Source organism: Rattus norvegicus, chromosome 19, assembly GCF_021556685.1.
Source record: "Rattus norvegicus strain SHRSP/BbbUtx chromosome 19, alternate assembly SHRSP_T2T, whole genome shotgun sequence".
Classification (NCBI taxonomy): domain Eukaryota; kingdom Metazoa; phylum Chordata; class Mammalia; order Rodentia; family Muridae; genus Rattus; species Rattus norvegicus.
The window spans coordinates 17,779,106-17,799,563 of NC_141552.1; the positions used below are offsets into that span (position 1 = coordinate 17,779,106).

At 44.7% G+C, this 20,458-nt stretch overlaps 2 protein-coding genes across 2 annotated transcripts in view; one reads left to right on the forward strand and one right to left on the reverse strand.

Moving 5' to 3' along the window:
• The first annotated feature begins 10,494 nt into the window (after positions 1–10,494).
• LOC147998937 (disks large homolog 5-like) lies at positions 10,495–14,478 on the forward strand. Its single transcript, XM_087595753.1, has 6 exons — positions 10,495–10,661; positions 11,693–11,852; positions 12,322–12,465; positions 13,098–13,264; positions 13,984–14,089; positions 14,208–14,478. Exons 1-5 carry the CDS (start codon positions 10,535–10,537, stop codon positions 14,046–14,048), a joined length of 663 nt encoding a protein of 220 aa, XP_087451879.1. The 5' UTR covers positions 10,495–10,534; the 3' UTR covers positions 14,049–14,089; positions 14,208–14,478.
• A 3,007-nt stretch (positions 14,479–17,485) lies between these two features.
• Positions 17,486–20,458, reverse strand: part of LOC147998938 (disks large homolog 5-like) — a 57,385-nt gene continuing 54,412 nt past the window's right edge. The window contains exon 6 of the mRNA XM_087596033.1: positions 17,486–19,803. Within this exon, the coding sequence (XP_087452159.1) occupies positions 19,767–19,803 (37 nt within the window). The 3' untranslated portion in view covers positions 17,486–19,766. The remainder of the gene's footprint in view (positions 19,804–20,458) is intronic.

Here is a 20,458-nt window from a genome sequence, read left to right on the forward strand (position 1 = left end):
TGGCATTGGCTGCAGCAGAAGAAACCATGAGTAAAACACACATTGCTAAGAATAAGTGCTCAGTAGTAAAGGACTTTCCTGAAGGGGACAAAATTATTCCTTTCAGTGCTTAATTGCTTCACCTGACCCCACATAGGTAATAGGGTTGTCACTACACGGATCCTTATCCATTGTTGTTTGTGGACACTAAGAGAAGCCAGGGCCTCAGTAATGGAGGACACCTCCTCATCTCCTGAGAACATCCATCAGGAGAAAATGTAGCTGGTTTAACTGGATTCCTTTGAGGGTAGGGAGCAGTTCTTATTATTCTGTGCTTGGATCCATCTCCCGGATAACCAGAATAGTCTCCCATCCTGTAATGAGACAAAACCCTCTCCCCTATATACAATGATGTCCCTTCCTGCCATTCAGCATCCCGGGCAATTTTTATCCATACTGTCTGTTCCATGCCTTCTGGGGGGAAGTTCAACAAAGTGTCTATCTGCTCTTGATATAACTTCACCTTGTGGTAAATTAAGAAAATTAATAACGTATAATGCTTGTGCCATATAGCTCTGGGACTGGTCTGCAAACTGCATTCAGGTTGCATGAGGCCATCTCTTTTCCCCCTTTTTAATTTTATAATTTGTCATTTCAGGGTATGGTGAATTCTTTCAACAAAAGCTTGTCCTTGTGTATTGTGTTCTGTACCAGTAATATGTACAATATGATATCGTTGACAAAATTGTTTATATTGATAAGAAATATATGTTGGTCCATTATCAATTTTAATTTTAGAAGGCAGTCCCATAACAGCAAAAGTTTCCAATAGATGCTGTATAACATGAGCAGTGCGTACTCCTGGCAATGGTGTAGCCCACACAAATTTTGAAAAATTATCTATGCTTACATCTATATGTGAAAGGCGACCAAACTCAGAAATATGGGTTATATCGATCTGACACGATGTATTAAGTTGCATCCTTCTGGGATTAATTTGAGATGGAACACATTTTATACGTGAAGACTGACACATAGGACAATTAGCAATAATTTGTTTGGCTTGAGAATAGGGAAGCTTATATTTAATATGTAAATATCCTGTATTGGCATGATTATGACTGTGTTCTTCTGGGGTAGCAAATGCCACTAATTGATCTACCATAGGATTGCCAAGTGTTAAAGATTCTGGAAATTTTGAATGTGATCTAGTATGTGTAATGAATATTCTAGAGTTTCATAATAACAATAGTCCTTTAATATGTGAGAATAACATTTAATATAGGCTTAGATGTAGAAACAACAGCAGTCACAATATTCTGTACTACTCCTACAACATAAGCGGACTCAGCTATAATATTTTTACATCATGAGTAAAATCCTGGAATACATTAATTACCGCTAATAATTCATTTTGTTGTACTGACCCAAAAGAAGATTCTTGTCCCCAAAATTAATCTTCGGTCCAATAAGCCATCTTGGTGTTAGAGCCATCTGTAAACACAGTAAAGGCTGATGGTAATGGATCAACAGAAATTAGTGTATTGATCAAATTTTTTTTTTGTTTTTTAAAGCAATCCCACAATTTACTATGGGGAGGATGAAATTCAATATTTCCAGTGTAAGAAATCATGGCTAATTGAAAAACCTCAGACATCTGCATTAAATATTCCACTTTATCTTTGCTTAATGGGAAAACAATAGCAGCACAATCATATCCCCACAGAGTAACAGGTCTTTGTATGCCTTGCTGAATAATTAAAGTAATTTGTTCCTCATAATTTGTTAATGTTTGGTTAAAGTTTTATTTAATATATATCCATTCTAAAGGCAACTCATCCTGAGTGAAAGTGCCTGTAGGATATTCAAGAGTATTTAAACATATAATTTAATAACTCTATCTGGATCAATACATGAAATATGCATCTTTCCATTTTCAGAAAAGATACCCTTGCATGCCTTCATATAAGCATTAATATCCCCAGGCTCCTTTATAGGTAATAATACTCTCCTGTACTCTTCATTAGCATTTTCAAAAGCAAGCATTTGCAGCAGTTGTCCTCCAGCTTCCTCTCCTACCATTGTTCTTTCCAATGTTAATTTTAATATACATAAAAACTTAATACATGGTTCATAGAAAGCTACTATCTTTTTCAACCAACCAGTATCATCCTTTATAATAAGTCGGTTGGGCCACACCTTGAATCGATGCTGGCCTAATTATAGGAAAAGAAAAAGCAGGTGAATTTGTCATCATCATCGTGTGAATCTAATGGTCAACATGCCATCCTCGGGAAACGACTTAGAAAAACCTGCTTCAGGCAGTGGTGCAGAGGGCAAAACTTTTACTTTCGTTTTGTCTTAATGAAGCTCTAGCTTCTTGTTCTGTATTCGTTATTACCCTGTCTGCATTCATGGCCTTGAACACAGTAAAAATTACAGCCCAAAGAGACCAGAAATTGGAATCTTTTTGCCCTGCCTAACAGCCTTTTTCACCTTAACTTTCACTTTGACCCAGATATCAGAATCCCTGGAACCCTCGTCAGGGCACCATGGAGTTTACTCTTGCCGTCTCTAAACACTTTTCTAAACCAGACTGATAGACATGAATTCCCTGCACTCTTAAAGATGCTTAAGCATAGCGAGATGAAGAGAAGATTTATCTTGTCCCATTTCCTTGTAATAAAATGTACTTATCTTATCTGACTGTCCAGACTTACCTTCAGGGACCCTGTTCCAGTGCCATAGGTCGACGTCTAGGGTGTTGGGAACCCTGTGTCCGGTCGCATTCCTTTCTGTGTTTCCCGATGCTCAGTGGCCATGCCACTCCAGCATGCTTTGAAATGAACCAGTCCGCAACCACCACCACCACCACCACCACCACCACCACCACCAGCACCACCACCACCACCACCACCACCACCACCACCACCACCACCAGCACCACCACCAATTTGGTTTTGTAAATAAAGTTTTATTGACATCGCCATCCTCAGCATTTACATCCTGTTCAGTGCTGCTTCTGGCTGCAGCTGCAGGGCTTAGGAGCCACAGAGCCCTTTAGGCTCCCAGCGCTGAGAGCATTGACCTTTTGCCTTGTTTGTGAAAGAGGTGACTGACCCCTGTGCTCGAGGTGGCCTTTCCGTACCCCTTAACCCATAGCATAGGTCTCTGTGCCATCCTCTCCCTTTGCTGTGGTGTGCACTTCCTGGTACATTTCCGTTAGCTGTTGACATTTCCAGAGCATTGGGTCTTGCAAATTGAATTTGCATGGCACCAGGAATAGACCTGATAGCAGGGTGTGGGACACTCCCTATGGGGACCCTGCCCAGGGGCATAAGCTTACTTTTCCATTCAACTCCCTGAACAGTGAGCCTTTGTGGGACAAGGTACTTCACGACATGACTTGACCTCTCTGCAGTGCACCCAATCCCTGCTTGGCTCAGATGTCCCCCAGAGAGGTTGTGTGAGTGTCCCCAGTAGAGGCAGCACTCTGTGTGGTGGCATTGACATGGCATCCAGGAAAGTCAAAACCAGAGAGACATGTCGGGCAGTTGGAAGCAGATGTCTGTGTCCATGGGGAGAAGGATGGACTAGACATTCCTGCAGGGGGTGAGCTGAGAAGCACTTCCTTGGCTTTTTCACAACCATACATCCTGCATGCCATGCTGTGTACCCATGCTGAGCTGAAGCCCCAGGCTTTGAGTCTCCCACAGCTACTGTGTCCTGGGGCCAGAGTAGGATTAAGCAGACTTCAGCAGGAGAAAGGTGAAAACCCTGGTTGCGGGGTGGGGATGGCACAGTCATAACACACCTGCACATGAGGCCCCTGACTTAGAGCCGTATAGCACCTGTGACAAGCCAGCTCTGGTGACACTCATCTGCAATCTCAGCCCATGGGGGGTAGAGGCAGTAGGATCAGTTGTTTAATTATCCTTGGCTACACGGCAAGTTCGAGGCCAGCCTGGGCAACTATGTCTATGAAAATAAGACAAAATGAGGTCTTGACTCTGAGCATCACAGTCTGTACCTGGCACAGTTGCCCCACCCCAGGTAAGAAACCCCTCTGTCCAGAGGCCATAACTGCAGGAGACCCCTGGCCAAGTGTCTATACAGCGCCCTGTTTGACTGGATTGTGCTGAGGACCAACCACGATCTCCTCAACAGGAAGGACATGGGAGAGGCTGTTTCTGTGAGGTCCCGGGCCCTGAGACGGCCAAGAATAAACCCTGTCCTTGGGAAAGCCATGGAGACTAGGAACCCAGGGGATCTCTGCAAACACCAGGGCTGGCAGAGGACTCTGATCCTCTACAGCAGCTGCTCTCAATCTGTGGGTTCTACATCAGCGCTCCTGCACACCAGACATTTACAGTACAGTTACTCACAGTAACAAAGTGACACTTATGAAGTAGCTCTCCAATAAGTTTATGTTGGGATGACAACGACATGAGGAACTGAAATAAAGAGTCACAATTTTAGGAACGGTAAGAACCGCCATTATATAGGAACCCAGGCATCTGCACTCATTGCTGGAAGTGTGATAGGCTAGGCTTCACCCTCAGCGATGCCAGCATGTGGGCACCAAGCCTAGGTTCCACCCCAATGCTTCCTGGATATGTGCAGGCCTGGTTCCATCAAGAAGTAATAAAGGAACCCTTGGCAAAGAACACTGGGTACCAAACAGGTCAGGAAAACACACCCCCTCTGCTGCAACTCCTCTCAGGAGGGCTAGTCTTCCCAGGAGACCCCGGCTATAACCACACCTTGTCTCCCAGTGCTTGCCCATTGGTGCCTTGGCCATATTCAGATTTGAGGACTTTGAACAGAATAGCTTCCAGCAGATTTGCATCAATGAATCCAACAAGTAGTTGCAGTTCTACTTCATCCAGAGCACCTTCAAGCTGGAGCAGGTGAGAGTGGACACCTATTCCCCAGCCCAGCCCAGCCATCACCCTGAATGTCAGCGGTGTCCCTCAGTATCAGCAGGATGGGGCCTGGGCACCGTAGGTTCCCCAGGACCTAAAGCTATGTCCTTGAACTCAGTGCCATGCTCAGCCCTTCCAGCCTCTTTCAACCCTTCTGGATGCTCAACTGCTCCTGCAGCAAGGCAGCAGTGTGCACATTCTGTCACGTCATTTGTGTGTGTCTACAGGAGGTCAGAGCCTGTCCCCTCTGGTCCTTTCTTTTGGTGTATTTGCCTTTCTGAGGAGGCAGGACCCACAGGTATGGGAGGAGCCACATGCATATTCTGCAGCCATGTCTGACTCCTCTGAGCCTCAGTCCCACTTACATACCTACCCTCCAACCTCCCCACTCCATGTCACCCCTGGGGCTCTGTAAACCTTCCTGCTTTCTGTGTTTATATATTTGGTGACACTCCAGCCCTCAGTGGTGTCATACAGTGTTAGTTTGTCTTTGCACTGCCTGGAGGTCTGACTTAGGAGAATGGCTACCATTCTCATTCCTGTTCAAGGGTCAGAATCTGAATCCTATGTAAGGCTGAATAATACTCCAGCACATGGCTGTGCCATGTTGAATTTACACAGTCACCTATGGATCTTATTTTTTGGCTTATAAACACACACATATAAGACTCAAGTGACACCCAATTGGAGAATTGCTGGAGTCCTCCATGGCTTTCTGAACTGTCTGAGAGACCATCCTGTCCACAGTGTATAGGGCAACGTCTACTCATAGCTCACACAGCATGAGAAGATTAGGGAGGGTTAACCTGGCTTCTCTGTCTCCTACTTTCTCCCACACTAGCCCTAGCATCTTTCTGTATTGCAGTGAATGTTTAGAACCCAGGAGGATGGCAGCTTCCTTGCTCAAATATAGCAAGTTCCTCCTTGCCTGCTTTGAGACTGAGTCTCATGCAGCCCAGGCTGGCTTTGATCTCACCATTAGTTAAGATGGCCATGAACTCCTGGTTCTCATGCCTCAGACGTCTCTGAGTGCTGGGTGACAGGTATGCACCACTCTTAAGTCCTGCCACTGGGACAAGAGTGAGCAGAGCCAGCTCGGAAGCACACACTTTGCTGGTGTCAGTGATGACTGACTTATGATCCTGTCTTCCTTGCCCATGGCCCTTCTCCTTGGTGCATGCCATCCTTCCTCCCTGTGACTCATGGGGGACACCAAGCCTGAGGATGTCAGGAAGAAGTTTACTTACTTCACTGGGTTGGAGGCTGTTAGGTTCCTGCGTCAGTAGGTGAGATTCAAGCTAGAAGGTTTGTGGCATGAGAAACTGGAACAGAACTTGAATGGCAGGAACAATTGTCGCCTGGCTCTGAGAAGACCAGGTGGGCAGAAACTCATCGTTGGGCAGGTAGTGAGCTCAAGACCAGGCTGGGCATTGCTCAGCACATGTGAACAGGTGTGCTTACATGGACATGTGTTTCCCCCACATGGTCACCACTTATCCAGGCACGGTGAATACTCCAAGGAGCTTTTTATGTTTTAACATTGTGTGTGTTTGTGTGTCCATACATACATATACACACATACATTCATACATATACACGAATACACGTACCTGAAAACACATGCATATACATGACTATACACATTCATGCTCACACACACATATATACACACCTACATGCATACACACATGCACACACACATACACACACATACAATACATATACACACATACAAATACACCTATACACACATATAGACAGACATATACACACATATACATATAAACGTATACACATACATGCATACACACATTCATATCCACACGTACATACAGACATATACATATATACTCAAATACATGTAAGCACATGAGTGGAAGCTAGAGGACAGCTTGGCCCTTGTTTCTCTCCTTTTTACCACGTGGGTCCTGGGGATTGAGTCAAGCTCATCAGACTTGACAGCAAGCCCCTTTAACTGTAGAGCCCTCTCATTGGCTGCCAGTTGCCTCTTTCCACAAATTCTATCCATGATGGGATGTTTAGAGTTGTTATTCTCATGATTCCTTCAGCAATAGCACAGACATCATTTACACTGCATTAGGAGTTATAATTCATGTAGATGTCAGGAGAGCTGGAGGCGTGGATCAAGAAGAGAGCCCACTTTCAATGTCATTATGAGGTATTGCCTTAGGCCCTTTTATACACTTCCCTGGCTTTGTCTGAGTATATGCTTGAGGTCTCTCTATGACTGTGCAAAGATGTAAGAGATAGGGCTGGGCCACAAAATAGGAAAGTACTTGTTCATCCAAAAACAAAATCAAAAACAAACAAACAAACAAACAAAAATAGCTCTAGGGTTAAATATTGGTGCTAGTACTGAACTACACAGCCAGAAGGTATTTTTCTAAGTAAATAACACAATATTGGGGATGACAATATGATCAAATATCCTACAACATAAGTTTGCAATGTTACCTACATTTTATAAATCAAGTCTGACCACCGTTTTGGTTGTTTCCAATCATGTCTGAGTGCATCATCACGGGAATCCCAAGGAAAATCAGAAATGGGTTCTTGAAGCTGTTGCACAGGGCCAGTATAGACCTAAATACCACAGAGGAAACCTTGATTCTTATCACAAGGGATCATTCACCATCCCTCTTGTCACATAACTTATGACAAGACGTCACCTTTCCTAAACTTAGCCTTTTTCCCAAGTGCTGCAGAAGGGAATACCTGGTGTCAAGGGGTCTGGATTCAAACCACAGGACACTGAATTCATTTAAATAGGTGTAGTTTATTAATGCACACACCAATACAGTTCAACCAGAGCAACAGCTCACAACTGTGTACTGGACATTGCTAGGCCCTGCTCATTGCAAAATCCACATGGGCTCATGCACAAGTGCTGGAAATGCTTCGGGCTATGGGCCCTGACTCAGGCCATTTTACACATAATTGTTCCAATTTTCCTTGAATCTATTGGGTCCTATGTGAAGAATACACTTGGGGAACTTGTTAAGATTAACAAACCTCATAACATACAGAACATAACAGGGTATGTGACCAGCACCACACAGTTCAACGTCAGAGTTTTTTGTTCTTTGTTAGTGTTTTTCTTGGCATCCATGATGTGGAGGCGTATTACAGAACAATAGGAAAGAGCTGGCTGCTGTGTAACAAATTCTCTGCTATTAAGGTAGGTACGGGGGCAAGACCTCAGCAGTAGCCCTTAAGATGGGAAGGAGATGATGTGTTTGATAACTGAAAGGAGCTGCCTCAGCTGTGTTTCTCTGCCTGCTCAGTGCCCATTCACCATCACTCTGTCCCTGAAGAGGAACTCAAGGTCTGCCCCCTGCTGCCTGTGAGCCAGGAAGAGGCACAGAAAGGCAAGGCCACAGCACTGGTTTCCAAACCCTCAGTAATGCTGGATTTCCAATAATGTACTTGTATACACAAATACAGTGTGGTAAGTTGCAATAGATACTAATCATTTCTCACATAGGGCAGCAGTTGATTGACTACAACTAATTCTATTAAAAAAAAAGGAACCTGGCTCTTGTAGAAATATACAAAGAAATATCTAGGATGGTGGGGGATGAATTCTGCCATGGACTGAACTCGTGGAAGTGGGGTTGGGAGAAAGATGCATGGTTAAATAGCCCACCAGGTTCACATTGTGTCAACTTGATTTAATCTAAGGACAAAGAAGTGGAGTATCTCTGATCGCTTTCTTTTAGTACCTTTAAAGCATCACTGGGGTTTGAACTCAGAACTTCACACTTCTTGATGGGGCAACTACACTCAAGGAAGCTTAAGATTTTCATAGGCACAGTATTATGCTATATATACAGAGTAGATAATACTAAGATGTTCAGATGGTAATGTCCATTTGTATGCACTCTTAATGTGGACCTAAAAAAAGAGAGATCAAGGTCCTTAAAATAGAAAGATCAGTTCCAGTTGTTTTCTACCATTCCAAACAGAACGACTGGTAGGGAGAGAATGGTAAATAATCGAGAATTCGTAGATGATGCTTTGAATGAAGTGTGGATTTCTGTGCTGGTTTAAAACAGGGTCTCAAGTATCACATGTTGCCCTCTACCTGGCTGGCCAGGATCACTTTGAGCTCAGATAAACCTCCTTTCACTTTGCAATAAATAGGCTTATAAGAGTGGCCTCCAAGGACTGTGCAGACAGCATTAGCCTTTCACACTTGAGGTGTGTAACCCACAACTATAGTTTTAGCCATGTTTTTCCATGTCTATCAGCTATTTCAGATTGTTGCTGTTATATGCCTGACAATCAAGGATGCAGAAAAATAACCTGATACAGAGTAAGGACATGGTGATCACATGTTGATCATATGGTGCCTCTTCCGTACGTTCTGGATGAGGTTTGTTAAAATTCCAATATTGCAAAAAGCTTTATATAGGGCCCATCACATTACGGGTCACTATGCACTGGTCTATCTAAAATGGCCTAATCAGAACTGACTCCCATATAACACTTCCTGCAATCCTCATATGAGAAGCTTGAGCTTTTAGTTTTGACTTTTTCTTTTCTCGTTCTTTCTTATTTTTTGCTATATAAGTTGAGACAAAGATAGTTAAGGCCATGAATTTGCCCCCAAAATTTGAACTACGGATGTGATCAATCAGTGTTAGTGGGTGCATTCTATAAAGTATTCATTTTTTACTATGATAAATGTGTTTTACTATGATAAATGTGTTACTAATTTTGGGTTTGGTGGGGTGGCCATTTCCCAGTGTACAGGTGCAAGGGACCTTGCTCTATCCACTTAATGATGTTTATAGCCTCATTTTAGACGTTTCTGTGCACCCTGTATATCTCTTGTGTATTTTATTTTCTGATAGAAGCTCATGGTACATCTTACTCACGCCTGTGAGCAGTGCTCCTTTAGCAACATTGGTGCAGAGAGCAGAACCCCACAAGCAGCATGAGGTTCCCTTCACTGGTGGCTCTAATATTGCATTTTCCTCTGCCAAGTGGTCTCCACACTTTTCCTAGCACCTTAAAGACTTGAACTCTTTCTCCTAAGGAATTTTCTGGCAATTGTTGATTGCTAAGCACATGACTTCATGAGTGTTCCCCTAATACACACGCATGTTGTAACCTACCATGCAGACTATTTCTTGATGTGATATAAAGCACCTGTACATAATGAGACAGGAGAACTTTTGACTGCATATTCAAGCTGGTGTGAAATCTCAGGACGTTTTAATGGCTAACATTGGTGAATGAGGACAATTTGAGTTAGTGAGACATTTTTTGGGAAAGATTTGAAAGGAAACATTCATTTAGATGCATAGGAATTACTAAGGTTTTTTATAATCAAGCCTTGAGGAAAATTTGGCTTTGGAAGCAGGAGATGCTCAGTGACTCTGCCCCAGGAAAGTCTCCTGGAAAGGGCACCTCAGCTTATGCTCAGTACAGGGAGAACATTAGCAGGGAGGCAAAGTCTGCTCCCCATGACATCTGCTGTCCCTTCTTGGACATTCTATTGTCTCCTAGAGAGTTCTGGCATCCTCTGTGATGTCACCAGTGTTGTAGTGACAACCAGTGCCCTAGTTTCTCTCAGTCTGAGTCTGGCGGTTACAAGCTAAGACATGTTTTCCCATCTTCGCAAGCGTTTTGGGAGGGGGAATGTCGATTCTGGAGAGACTAAAGTGAAGGAGTCTGGCCTTTCGTCTCAAAGTAATGATGGACAAAGACAGCACTTCTGGGGAATGTGGAGTAAGTTCTGGGCAGTATATTTTGAGCTTCCTGTCAGTGGTCTGCAGGCTTAAGCTGACCTTTCTAGCAATGGGCCACAACAACTGGAGCATCTGAAAAGGAATTGAATTTCCACGAATATCACAATTCCTTAAAGTCAAGGATTTCAGAACTTTAGTTTCCCCATCCCCACTGGGAGGATATGGTAAGGCCAATGCTATTATACTGTGAACTTCTGGTCTTTACTTTTCAGTTCATTTGTTCTGTTACATTGATATAATAACACCATCAGTAGTCATGGAGGGTCCACCTTTTCTGAGTTTAGACAGGGCAGCAATGTATTTCACTATCATTGCTTCTTTAAATACAGTGGGTATCTGACAGTAGGAACAGGGAGAGATTGTGCTCCAGGCAATAACCTTATGTTCTTAGACTTTCTCTGATTTCTTCTAACTGGCAGGGTCATTGTTTGCTTTATATATTAGAGGTTGTATGTTACAAAAATTTTCTACAATACCAAAACTATTTGGAACGTGTAGACCAAGATTCAGCCTGTAACCTATTCGCACTTCTGGGGCATTTGGTATTTCACATAGGGACACTGATAAGTCTGTTGAACATATCCTCCCTGGAAATGCGTTTTAAATCCAAAGTTGTTTACTTAGAGTATCAGGGTAGGACATCTGAATGTCTCCAATCACTCAAGTTTTGTGGATGGTGAATTTATCATCTGAGTTCTGAAGCCACAGGAGTGAGGGTCCTGAAACCAAGCTGTACCCTGTTCAGCTGATAATAATCCTGGAGAAGCCATCTCTGTGGTACATGTAAGCACGTGACGTCCGGCATAGGGAACACCTGGCTGCTTACGTCTCTTGGTCTCTATAGAGTAGTGGTAGAACTGAAATCCCCTGAGGAGGTCTCTTAAGCATAGACCAAACGCCTAGCAGTGACACTGGGTTCCTGGCTTGTTCTCCTGTTTAGGCCTCACTGAGGTCTATGAACACTCTATGCATTCTCCCCATGCAGGTTCACTTGTGTTCTTCTACCTACAGACGCTGGGAGAGAAACATCATCCCCTGGCACTGACCTAAGCAAGAATCAGGCCATGAAGGAAAAGGAGAGGCTGATTAAAGAGCTGCAGCTCATTACCGAGGAGAGAAATGACCTGAGAGATCGCCTGAGGTTTCTGACAGAGAGATCCATGAAGAACAGGTATGAATTGCTCCAAATGCTCTTGTTTCATTCCTGGGTCTGCAAGGTCACCTTCTCCTTTTTCCTATTAAGGTTTTGGGTTCTAGAAAGCTGTGCCTCCCTCACCACCCTGTGCTAAACCTCACCTCCCATATAGTGGAGATTCAGAACCTGACCCTTCCTGAGGAGTGAGATTGAAAATGGACTCATCTGCTTCCACTTATTGAAAAGCAGAACTTGTGGTCTGAATGAAGATTTCAGGGATAAAGTCAGGGAGAGTGAGTTCCCAGTGTGCATTTGCAAATCCCTTGACAGCTGGTGGCTTTGCAAGATTGTAATTGCAGTGAGTTTCTGGTGAGTCTCTGTACTTGCTAGGCAGGGGACTGAGTGCTGGAAGATCCAGGCAGCAGCCTGGCGTAATGTAGGACCCACCCTGAGTTCATATATTCCTAAATGCCGATGTTAATTGTATTCTATCATTTGGGACCAGGCCACACTTCAGGCCAAATCCATATTATGAAGACCTGGAGAGAATGGAGGAGGCGGTCATGTCAATTCTGCACAACTTAGAGATGGAGAACACTGAATTCCATGAGAACAACCATAAGCTGAAGAAGGAGATTACCTTCTCTAGGTAAGTCCTGGTCAGAAAGGCTATCACTTGTGGAATGGCCATTTCTGACTTTCTTTGTTCTGGATTGGACAGTCTTCAGCTATGATTCTATCTCTTGTGCTGTTTACACATCAGTGTTCCAGGGTCATTAGGACTCAGTTTTCAGTTCCATAAAAGACTGTTCCTCATCCCAGGATTGTCTAGGCATCTTCAGAAGGCTCTAGATAGAACAGTACTGATTGAAGTCAGCAGAAGGTTATTAGGCTGCCCTGGACCTATGGTGTCACACCAGGTTTTACAAAATTCAGTGCGTGGACCACATGGTTAGCATGACCTTCTCTTGGTTCTACTCACCTCCTTTGAGGGTGTTGGCCCACTACTAATTGATGTTGGCCCCATGCATTGGGCTTTCATGGGTAGTTGTAGATCCATGTTCTTTCTCAGAGGTGTGGACACTAATTGGTGTCAGGCCAAGCAAACAATTTATTCTTCCCCGATTAACTCTTAATTGTTTGTGCAGCAGCCTTATATGTATCAAGATGCATTTTATTAAGTCTTCATGGGTATCTGGGACCTGGTAGAGTTAGTGGGACTTGGGAGTAGGAATGGGAGAAAGGAGCAGCATGATCTTACTATGCAGACTGTATTTCCAGAAACCTGCTCAGCCAGCTCCTGATGGAGAACACATGTAGGAAGAAGTTGGTCCCACTGAAGCAGGAGAGCAAGGAGGTACATCTTGACTGTGCACTGAACCAGAAATATTTGGTTGACTTCAACAAGAAAGATAAAGACCATCAATGGCCAGAACCAGCATTATCAGGTAGGGACGAGCAGATGTGTTAGCTTAACAATATCTGATAAAATTTGCCAATTTGATACATCTTTGCTTCTCTTACCACCTTTCTAATTTACACTCACAACCAGCCAAGCACCTCATGTAATGGAATTGTTCATTGCTCTGCCTATGCACAAGTATTCTGGGAAGTTAACCACTTTTCAGAAACTGAATTATTGTGCAAGCATATTTTGCTGCTCTTTTTGAAGCTGCAGTCTAGAAATGGTGACAGATGAATAACATACCTCATTATTGCATATCCATGTGATACATTGGATCCTATGTAGAGTTTTGAACAATTTCTTGGTTCTTTGACAAATGACACTCTGTGGTCATGTGACCTCTTGTGTAGGAAGCACCTTTGGGATAAGAACCAAGTGCAAATGCCAAATTAGCACTTGTCATTGGCTTTATCCTTGGTGACACATGGACATCTCCTTTCTTCCTGCAACCCGATGAGGTCTCTTGCCATTGCCCTGTTCTTGGTTTGCACTGGTATAAGACTGGGTCCAATATTGGCAGCCCACATTACTGTGAGGTTCTCTGGAGATTTTGCCCTGCCCACAGAGTTAGCAATAATGATATCACTTAAAATGTCCATGTTGACTGTCCAATAGAACTGAGGTGGTAGAAGGCAGCATTCTGACAGCTGGCTTGCATTTCCCCACCAAATCAGTGTCTGAAAAACTGCCTTCCTCTCCCAGGTCTCAGAAAGTGCAAGAGAGCTGGAATTGGACACACCCCAGTAAGAGAGCTTCCTGAAGAATAAGTTGCTTTCTCAGGAGTCCCTGATGACAAACATCCTGAATGGTAACAACATTTTTTGGATGAGTATTCATCCTCAGAGTTAATTTGTCATTTCTTAGAGACCCTAAGTTTATATACCACTAAGCCAGCCTGACTGATTGAGGTCTTACTTTCTTCTCAGAAAACAGCACTTGAGAGACAACTTGGGGGACCGCCTTTCATTATGTGTGCTAGAGGAGAAACAGCAATACGTCTGTGCTTCTAAATGTTCGTTAAGAATATGCTTTTAGAAATATTTTTGTTATGATTTTAATTGAAGTTTTCTTTTTGTTGTTTCATATTTATATGTTCTTGTTACTATTTTTACTTTCAAATATTTTTAAATATTTTTATTCATTTTAATCCTGTTTTGTTGTAAAAATGTATTTGTTATGAATAAAAATTGAATTCTATCTCTTGACTCTTAAGACCATCATTCTTACTCAAGTGTCTGTCCCTTCCTGTGGACCTTGAACTGACAGCTAGAGATGGATCTCTGCCTGTTCCATGGAGACTGGGCTAATAAGTGAATTCAAAGTCACCAAGGGGTACCCAGTGTGACAGTGTCTTTTGTGTGGATAATGTGGCTGTTTCTCCGACACACACTTTATGATGTAATCACTGACATGCTTTACCCAATTGTTAGGGTCCATGTGGTTCTTCTGAGAGAGCAGCAGATGCTCTACCCTGTGAGTCATCACCACAGCTCCTGCAGGTGGCTTTTGTTATTCCACATGAGGTGCTGTATTAGGTGGACTGGATCTCCTCCAATTAAATAGAGAGATCTCAGGAGATGTGTACTCACAGGTAACTTACTGAGCTGTGCGTGCTCAACGTGTTAGGTTGTCAGGCATCCCTACAGGGCTCTGGTGTCCCCACTGCTCATTGTGGGTCAGGATCATCCTCCAGCATCACTTAGTTTCCATATTAGAGCAGAACTTTCACCTATTATCAGTGATGACCATTTGTATTCTGCACATCTGATAAAATACAGAATAGAAACTAGCTTCTTGTAGGCCAGATTGGCATAATCAGTTTTTTGATTGTTAGCAAGAAAATTATTTTAATCTAAGCAGTTTAGGGAGGAACCTCAAAAGCATCCATAGTGAATGTAGCCTGCAGCTGTGAACACAGGTTTCTTTTAGAGAGCAGGCCTGTGCAGGCCCAGAACCTAGGTGGGACAGTTCAAGCTACCCTTTTTCCATGGCCAATCTGGGATCGTATTGAGAATGTATTTTTTCCAGGTGACTGATTTCCAATTTGTGGAATTGATCTAACTTGCTGAGAGTGGAGGTGACTCAGAGAATTAAAGTACAGAAGAACCAATCCAGAATGTCCACAAAAGCTTGCTGTCACCCCAGGGCTTTTAAAAGCTCAGCAGCTAGAGAAGCAATGTAGTATTTGGTTACTCTCATGCTTAGGTCTAGTCATTCATTATAAGCTGACCATGACACAAAAAGAGTCATCTGTGTCAAAATAGAAGCTAGTTGTAACTAGATTCACCCCAAACTATCACATCACTACCATATTTGAGGTTCTCAGTTACTATCTAAGACCCTGGAAGAGGCCTGGGTCTTGCTACACAAACTCATAATTTATGTCTTCATGACACTGTGTGCTTTGTTCTGTTGATGCTACCATTGGCATACAATACCTTGGATACTTTGTGCTGACATCTGTGACATGAGACAATAGTTCATGTCATCCTATCCTGAATAAAATGTCCTTAGAGTACAGTGTAGTGGGAGGGGCCTTCTTTTCCTGTGACATAGAAAAACATTTCCAGTCTTCAGTCAAGTCTGACAGCCATTGTCCAGTACCTGTCTTGAGATGTCCACCTTTTCAGCTGAGAGTCTTCATCCAGGCTGCTCTATAATTCTGTAGAAGATTAATAGGGTTCCTGTCCTAGGATTTAATTCTGCATGACTGTACTTGCCAAACATGCTCAAAGCCCTGTGATCCACCCTAGCCCTCTGTGCTTTAGAGAAAGAAAATAAAGAACCACATTGCACTTGAACTTTCTCCTCCAACAAAAGGGAGCCTGTATAGGGCCTTTAAGTAACTCTAAACCCCAGCTTCCCCACAGCTCCCTCCATCAATTCCATGATTGGTGTGTTTTCACTACTACTCACTTTCTTCTCTGTGCAAAGAATGTGCACCATGTCAGTAAAGTGTGTGTGTGTGTGTGTGTGTGTGTATGTGTGTGTGTGTGTGTAGTCCCTAGTGAAATGTGTCGAGGTGCATGCAGACTCATGCTACTACTGTCCCATGGTACCTTGCAGGGAACCCTGAAATGGTGGCTACTTTAATACAGTCTAACCTGGGTGTGCATGGTTTCTGTAAGATGACGTCATCACCACTACAGAGAGCAGGAAAAGCTTCAGTAGTCACATGGATGTGATCAATCAGTGTTAGCCATGCCCTTCCAGCATGGTAGATTGCAGGTTGTCTGTCCCCATCACTTTGCTCTCTTGTGCCCAAACAATGCTAAGGTCGGGGCCGTTGAGCCGTGAGGCAGAGGCTCACCACCCTCAGTGCTGCCTAAGCCCCCTAAGACTGTCTCTTTCGGGTGTGTGCGTGCTGGACACTCATGGATCCTGAGATCTCCGCAGCTGAGGTGAAACAGTACCGGAGCCATTGCAATGTGGGCACACATTTGGTTGTGGAGCTGGGCCACTCTTTGACTTTTGGTGAGTGGAGAGACAACTGTTGGCTGAGCCTTTGGTGAACCGGATGGCCCCTGGCCATGTCAGCAGTCAGCAGTATCAAAGCTGAGCAACCAGTGTTTTATGTTCCATTTTGTCATCGCTGGTCAGTGTTCTGATGCCACAGCACATGGCTGGTCTCACTATCGCCATGTGGCCACAATCCCTAATTGATATGGCCTCCACTTCCCAAGTGCCACTGGGATTTCTGTAGAACCCCTAAGGCGGCAGCAAGGAGGAGCTCCTGGCTATTCCCTCCCTGCTCTCTGGATCTGCAAGTCGTTCTGTGTACATATGGCTATGTCCTCATATACTCTTGATGCCATGATACCTTAATAAACACTTGAATCATGCCCTGATGGCCAGTTTTCAACTGCTACCTGACACCATCTATAATCACCTGGGAAATGAGGGACAGTCTGGATCAGACTGGCCTTTGAGCATGACTATGCGTGGCTGTCTTCGTTGCTGTGGGAGATGCCAGACAGCCTCTTTTCTGATCCTAGAGTCCCTATACCCAGCCACTTGTCCCCTCTACAGCCAGACCCTACTTCTGCTCCTAGGCACTGTCTTGGACTTCCTTCCCTCAGGTGGCTTCTCTCCTTTGGTTGCTACAGAAACCTGTTATGAGGACAGGAACAGGGAGTTAAGAGTTCAAAGCCATCTTCCCAGTGATGTTCTTTCTCAGAGGTGAGTGGGACACTTAAAGAGTTTTGTGTATACATTTTATTAAGCAAGGGACAATCATGCATCAGACACAGGAGACTAACAGCACATCTACCGGACCTCCTTCAACACCTGGGCATCTCTTCTGGCCTGTGCTTCTGTGTGCTGAAACCTGGGGACCAACTTCCTGTGGTGTTCCCAGGATGACTATGCACATTACTACACTGGCGTAAATCCTCAAAACTCACAAACAGCAACGGGACCGCCACAGGAACGGTTCTCCATCAACAGATACCACAGACCAGCAAGCAGAAGCATGGGAGGGTGGTGCTGTGGTTCACACACTTCTCTTTCATCACTAGGGCAGGTGACCCGCTGAAGAAAACAAGGAGGCAGCAGGATGGAAGAGGAAAACTACAACCCAGTTCTTGCATTAAACACCCAAGCACATTCAGACTAGAAGAGAGAAGTTTGCCAAGAATGAGGGCCACTTTGGGCATCCATCATCAATAGCCCTGGCTGTCTAGGCCAGCATCAGATCCAGCCGTCTCCAGGCAGGTGTCAGCCAGGCCCTCAAGGGCACTAAGAGCATTAACCATGAAGAATAGAACAAGATCTCTGCCTCTTGCCTGCCTGACAGCCAAGCATGTGTATGCCCTGGCTATGCTCATGCTGGGACCCCTGCGAGATATTAAGATATAGAGACCTGATAGTTGATTAAGACCCTGTTCGAAAAGGAAGACACCGGATATTTCCCTCTGGCCTCCATATGTGCATGCATGGTTGTACAAGCTGGTAGAATCTCTCTCTCTCTCTCTCTCTCTCTCTCTCTCTCTCTCTCTCTCTCTCTCACACACACACACACACATACACACACACACACACACACACACACACACACACACACACACACACACATATATTCAAAGTTTTGAAGCACAGCAGAAGAATCTCTGGGACTCTAAGCCTGACCAGCCTCATCTGTGAGCCACAGCTTCTGTGTGAGAGCTCCTTTGTGTGAGATGCATAGGGTGACTGAGGAAGGTTGCTGGTGTCCATTCCTGGCCTGCATGTGCATGCATACAGAGACATGGACACATGCACATGCTGAGTACCCCTCATCCAATCCTGAAATCTGAAAACACTGAATTTCAAATCCAGGCGTTCTCCTAACCTACACCTTCCCTCAGGAATTGGAGATGAGGCCTTGCAAGAATCCTCAACCAGTGAGACTGGCCCAGACCTTCTGAGATCCATTCTGCCCCAGGAGAACACAGCAGGTGGTATCAGGACAACACAGAAACTCAAAACTCCAGCCTGATGCAGGGACCGCCTGCTGGGTTAGGAGAAGACTCAGCATCAGGTTCCTGAAGGAAAACATCACGTGTGAACACACGGGGTCGCTGTGCCTATGCCTTCAAGGCATCTTCAGCAGCAGCTTAAATGGACTAGGGATGACTATGGGAATCTGCCTGCAGGGTGGTGTGAGAATCCTTTTGCTAAGGCTTGATCGCTAGATGTTGCCACAGAAACCCTTGAACTCTTCTTGGAGTACAGTCCAGGCAGAGGCTGAACACAAAACATTCTGATTATGAACTGAGTTTAACAGATAATCCGGAACCTGAAGGCCACAGGCCCAAAGGTCTGCACTGCAGGGGTGAGGCATCACTGCAGGGATGACCACACAGTGCAGGGGTGAGGTGTCACTGCAGGGATGACCACACACTGCAGGGGTGAGGTGTCACTGCAGGGATGACCAGGAAGTTGATTGAGCTCCTCAGGGCACTCCCTGTCCTGAATGTGCTTCCCTTCTAGGTGAGCACTGCAGCTTTCAGGGAGCTGGAGGCCTGTGTGGGCAGCAGTAGAAATTGCTAGCCTTGTTATTCACAGCTGAAATTATCACACAGGGCATTCCAGAAGTGAACACCACCAAAGTGGGGCCTTTCACAGCATTCTGGGTAGGATGGCACAAAGCCCCATGACAATTTCGCCTGTGATCCATACCAAATGTCTGCTGTCAGTGTCTGTCTCTTAGGAGCCACCTGGATGATTCAGGGGATGGTCCTGAAGAAAAGGCTTGGCAAAATTGAGGTCTCCAAAGCCAGAGGAGCAGTGAGGAGGTGCAGGGGCCATAGACCATGGAGACTGATATATGCTGATGTTAGATACCCAGACTCATCCCTGTGTCCAAGTCTGGATGTCACAGAGGCACCTGGCAAAGGTCCCAACAGTGTCCTTCAGGATTCAGCTGTCTCCCTACCTGCCCTCCACCTCACCCACTTCCTGTGGTTCTGGGAGTCAAGGACTTCATCACCTTTTTCGTTTTCTTGTCATATTGCAGGTACTGTGACTCGACCACTCTTCCTCCTGCAGGAGACACATCGTTTGTCACAGAACAGGACTGCTGCACCAGGAAGACCCATAGCATAACCAGGACCCTGCAGTGAAAAGCAGGACTGGCCCTTCATGCTGAATGACAGGAAAAGCACCCGGCCTTCTCTTTGTTGCAGACTGGATTCCTCAGCCTTCCTGTTATATACAGGGCACTAGTACCCTTCACAGGATACTTACTGTTTATAAGACATTTATAGAATTCATCTTGTATATAGGCCATTGGGCTAGGAGCCAGCATCAAGGCATCAAGTAGGAGGAAATACAGAAACATTCTAGGAAGGGAAAGCCAGGGGCCAGTGGGATGGCTCAGTGATTGAGGACCAGAGTTCAGTTTCCAGCACATGGATGTTCACAGTCATCTGCAGAATCAGATCTAGGGGGTCCCATGACCTTCCCAGCTCCCAAGCAGCTACATGTGTGCGTCTTAGACACTTCTCACTCACCATGAAACAACCTAAGCCACAAAACATCCCACACCTTCTTGGATGGGCCCATCCCTGGGGGAGTCTTGTGTGTTCTGGGCTTCAACTCTAGGAAAGCTTGGCCTTGTTTTATAGGATGTCTTATTACTTGTATCAGCAGAGAGAGAAAAAAAAAAGATCCAGTCCTGGAACCCTAGAGGACACTG

Bases quoted from the DNA above. Each gene is read 5' to 3' on its own strand.
- LOC147998937 (XM_087595753.1), top strand. From the start codon at position 10,535: ATGTTTTCCCATCTTCGCAAGCGTTTTGGGAGGGGGAATGTCGATTCT. The intron at 10,662-11,692 runs GTAAGTTCTGGG...TTCTACCTACAG, and splicing joins GCACTTCTGGGGAATGTGGA to ACGCTGGGAGAGAAACATCA. The intron at 11,853-12,321 runs GTATGAATTGCT...ATTTGGGACCAG, and splicing joins GAGAGATCCATGAAGAACAG to GCCACACTTCAGGCCAAATC.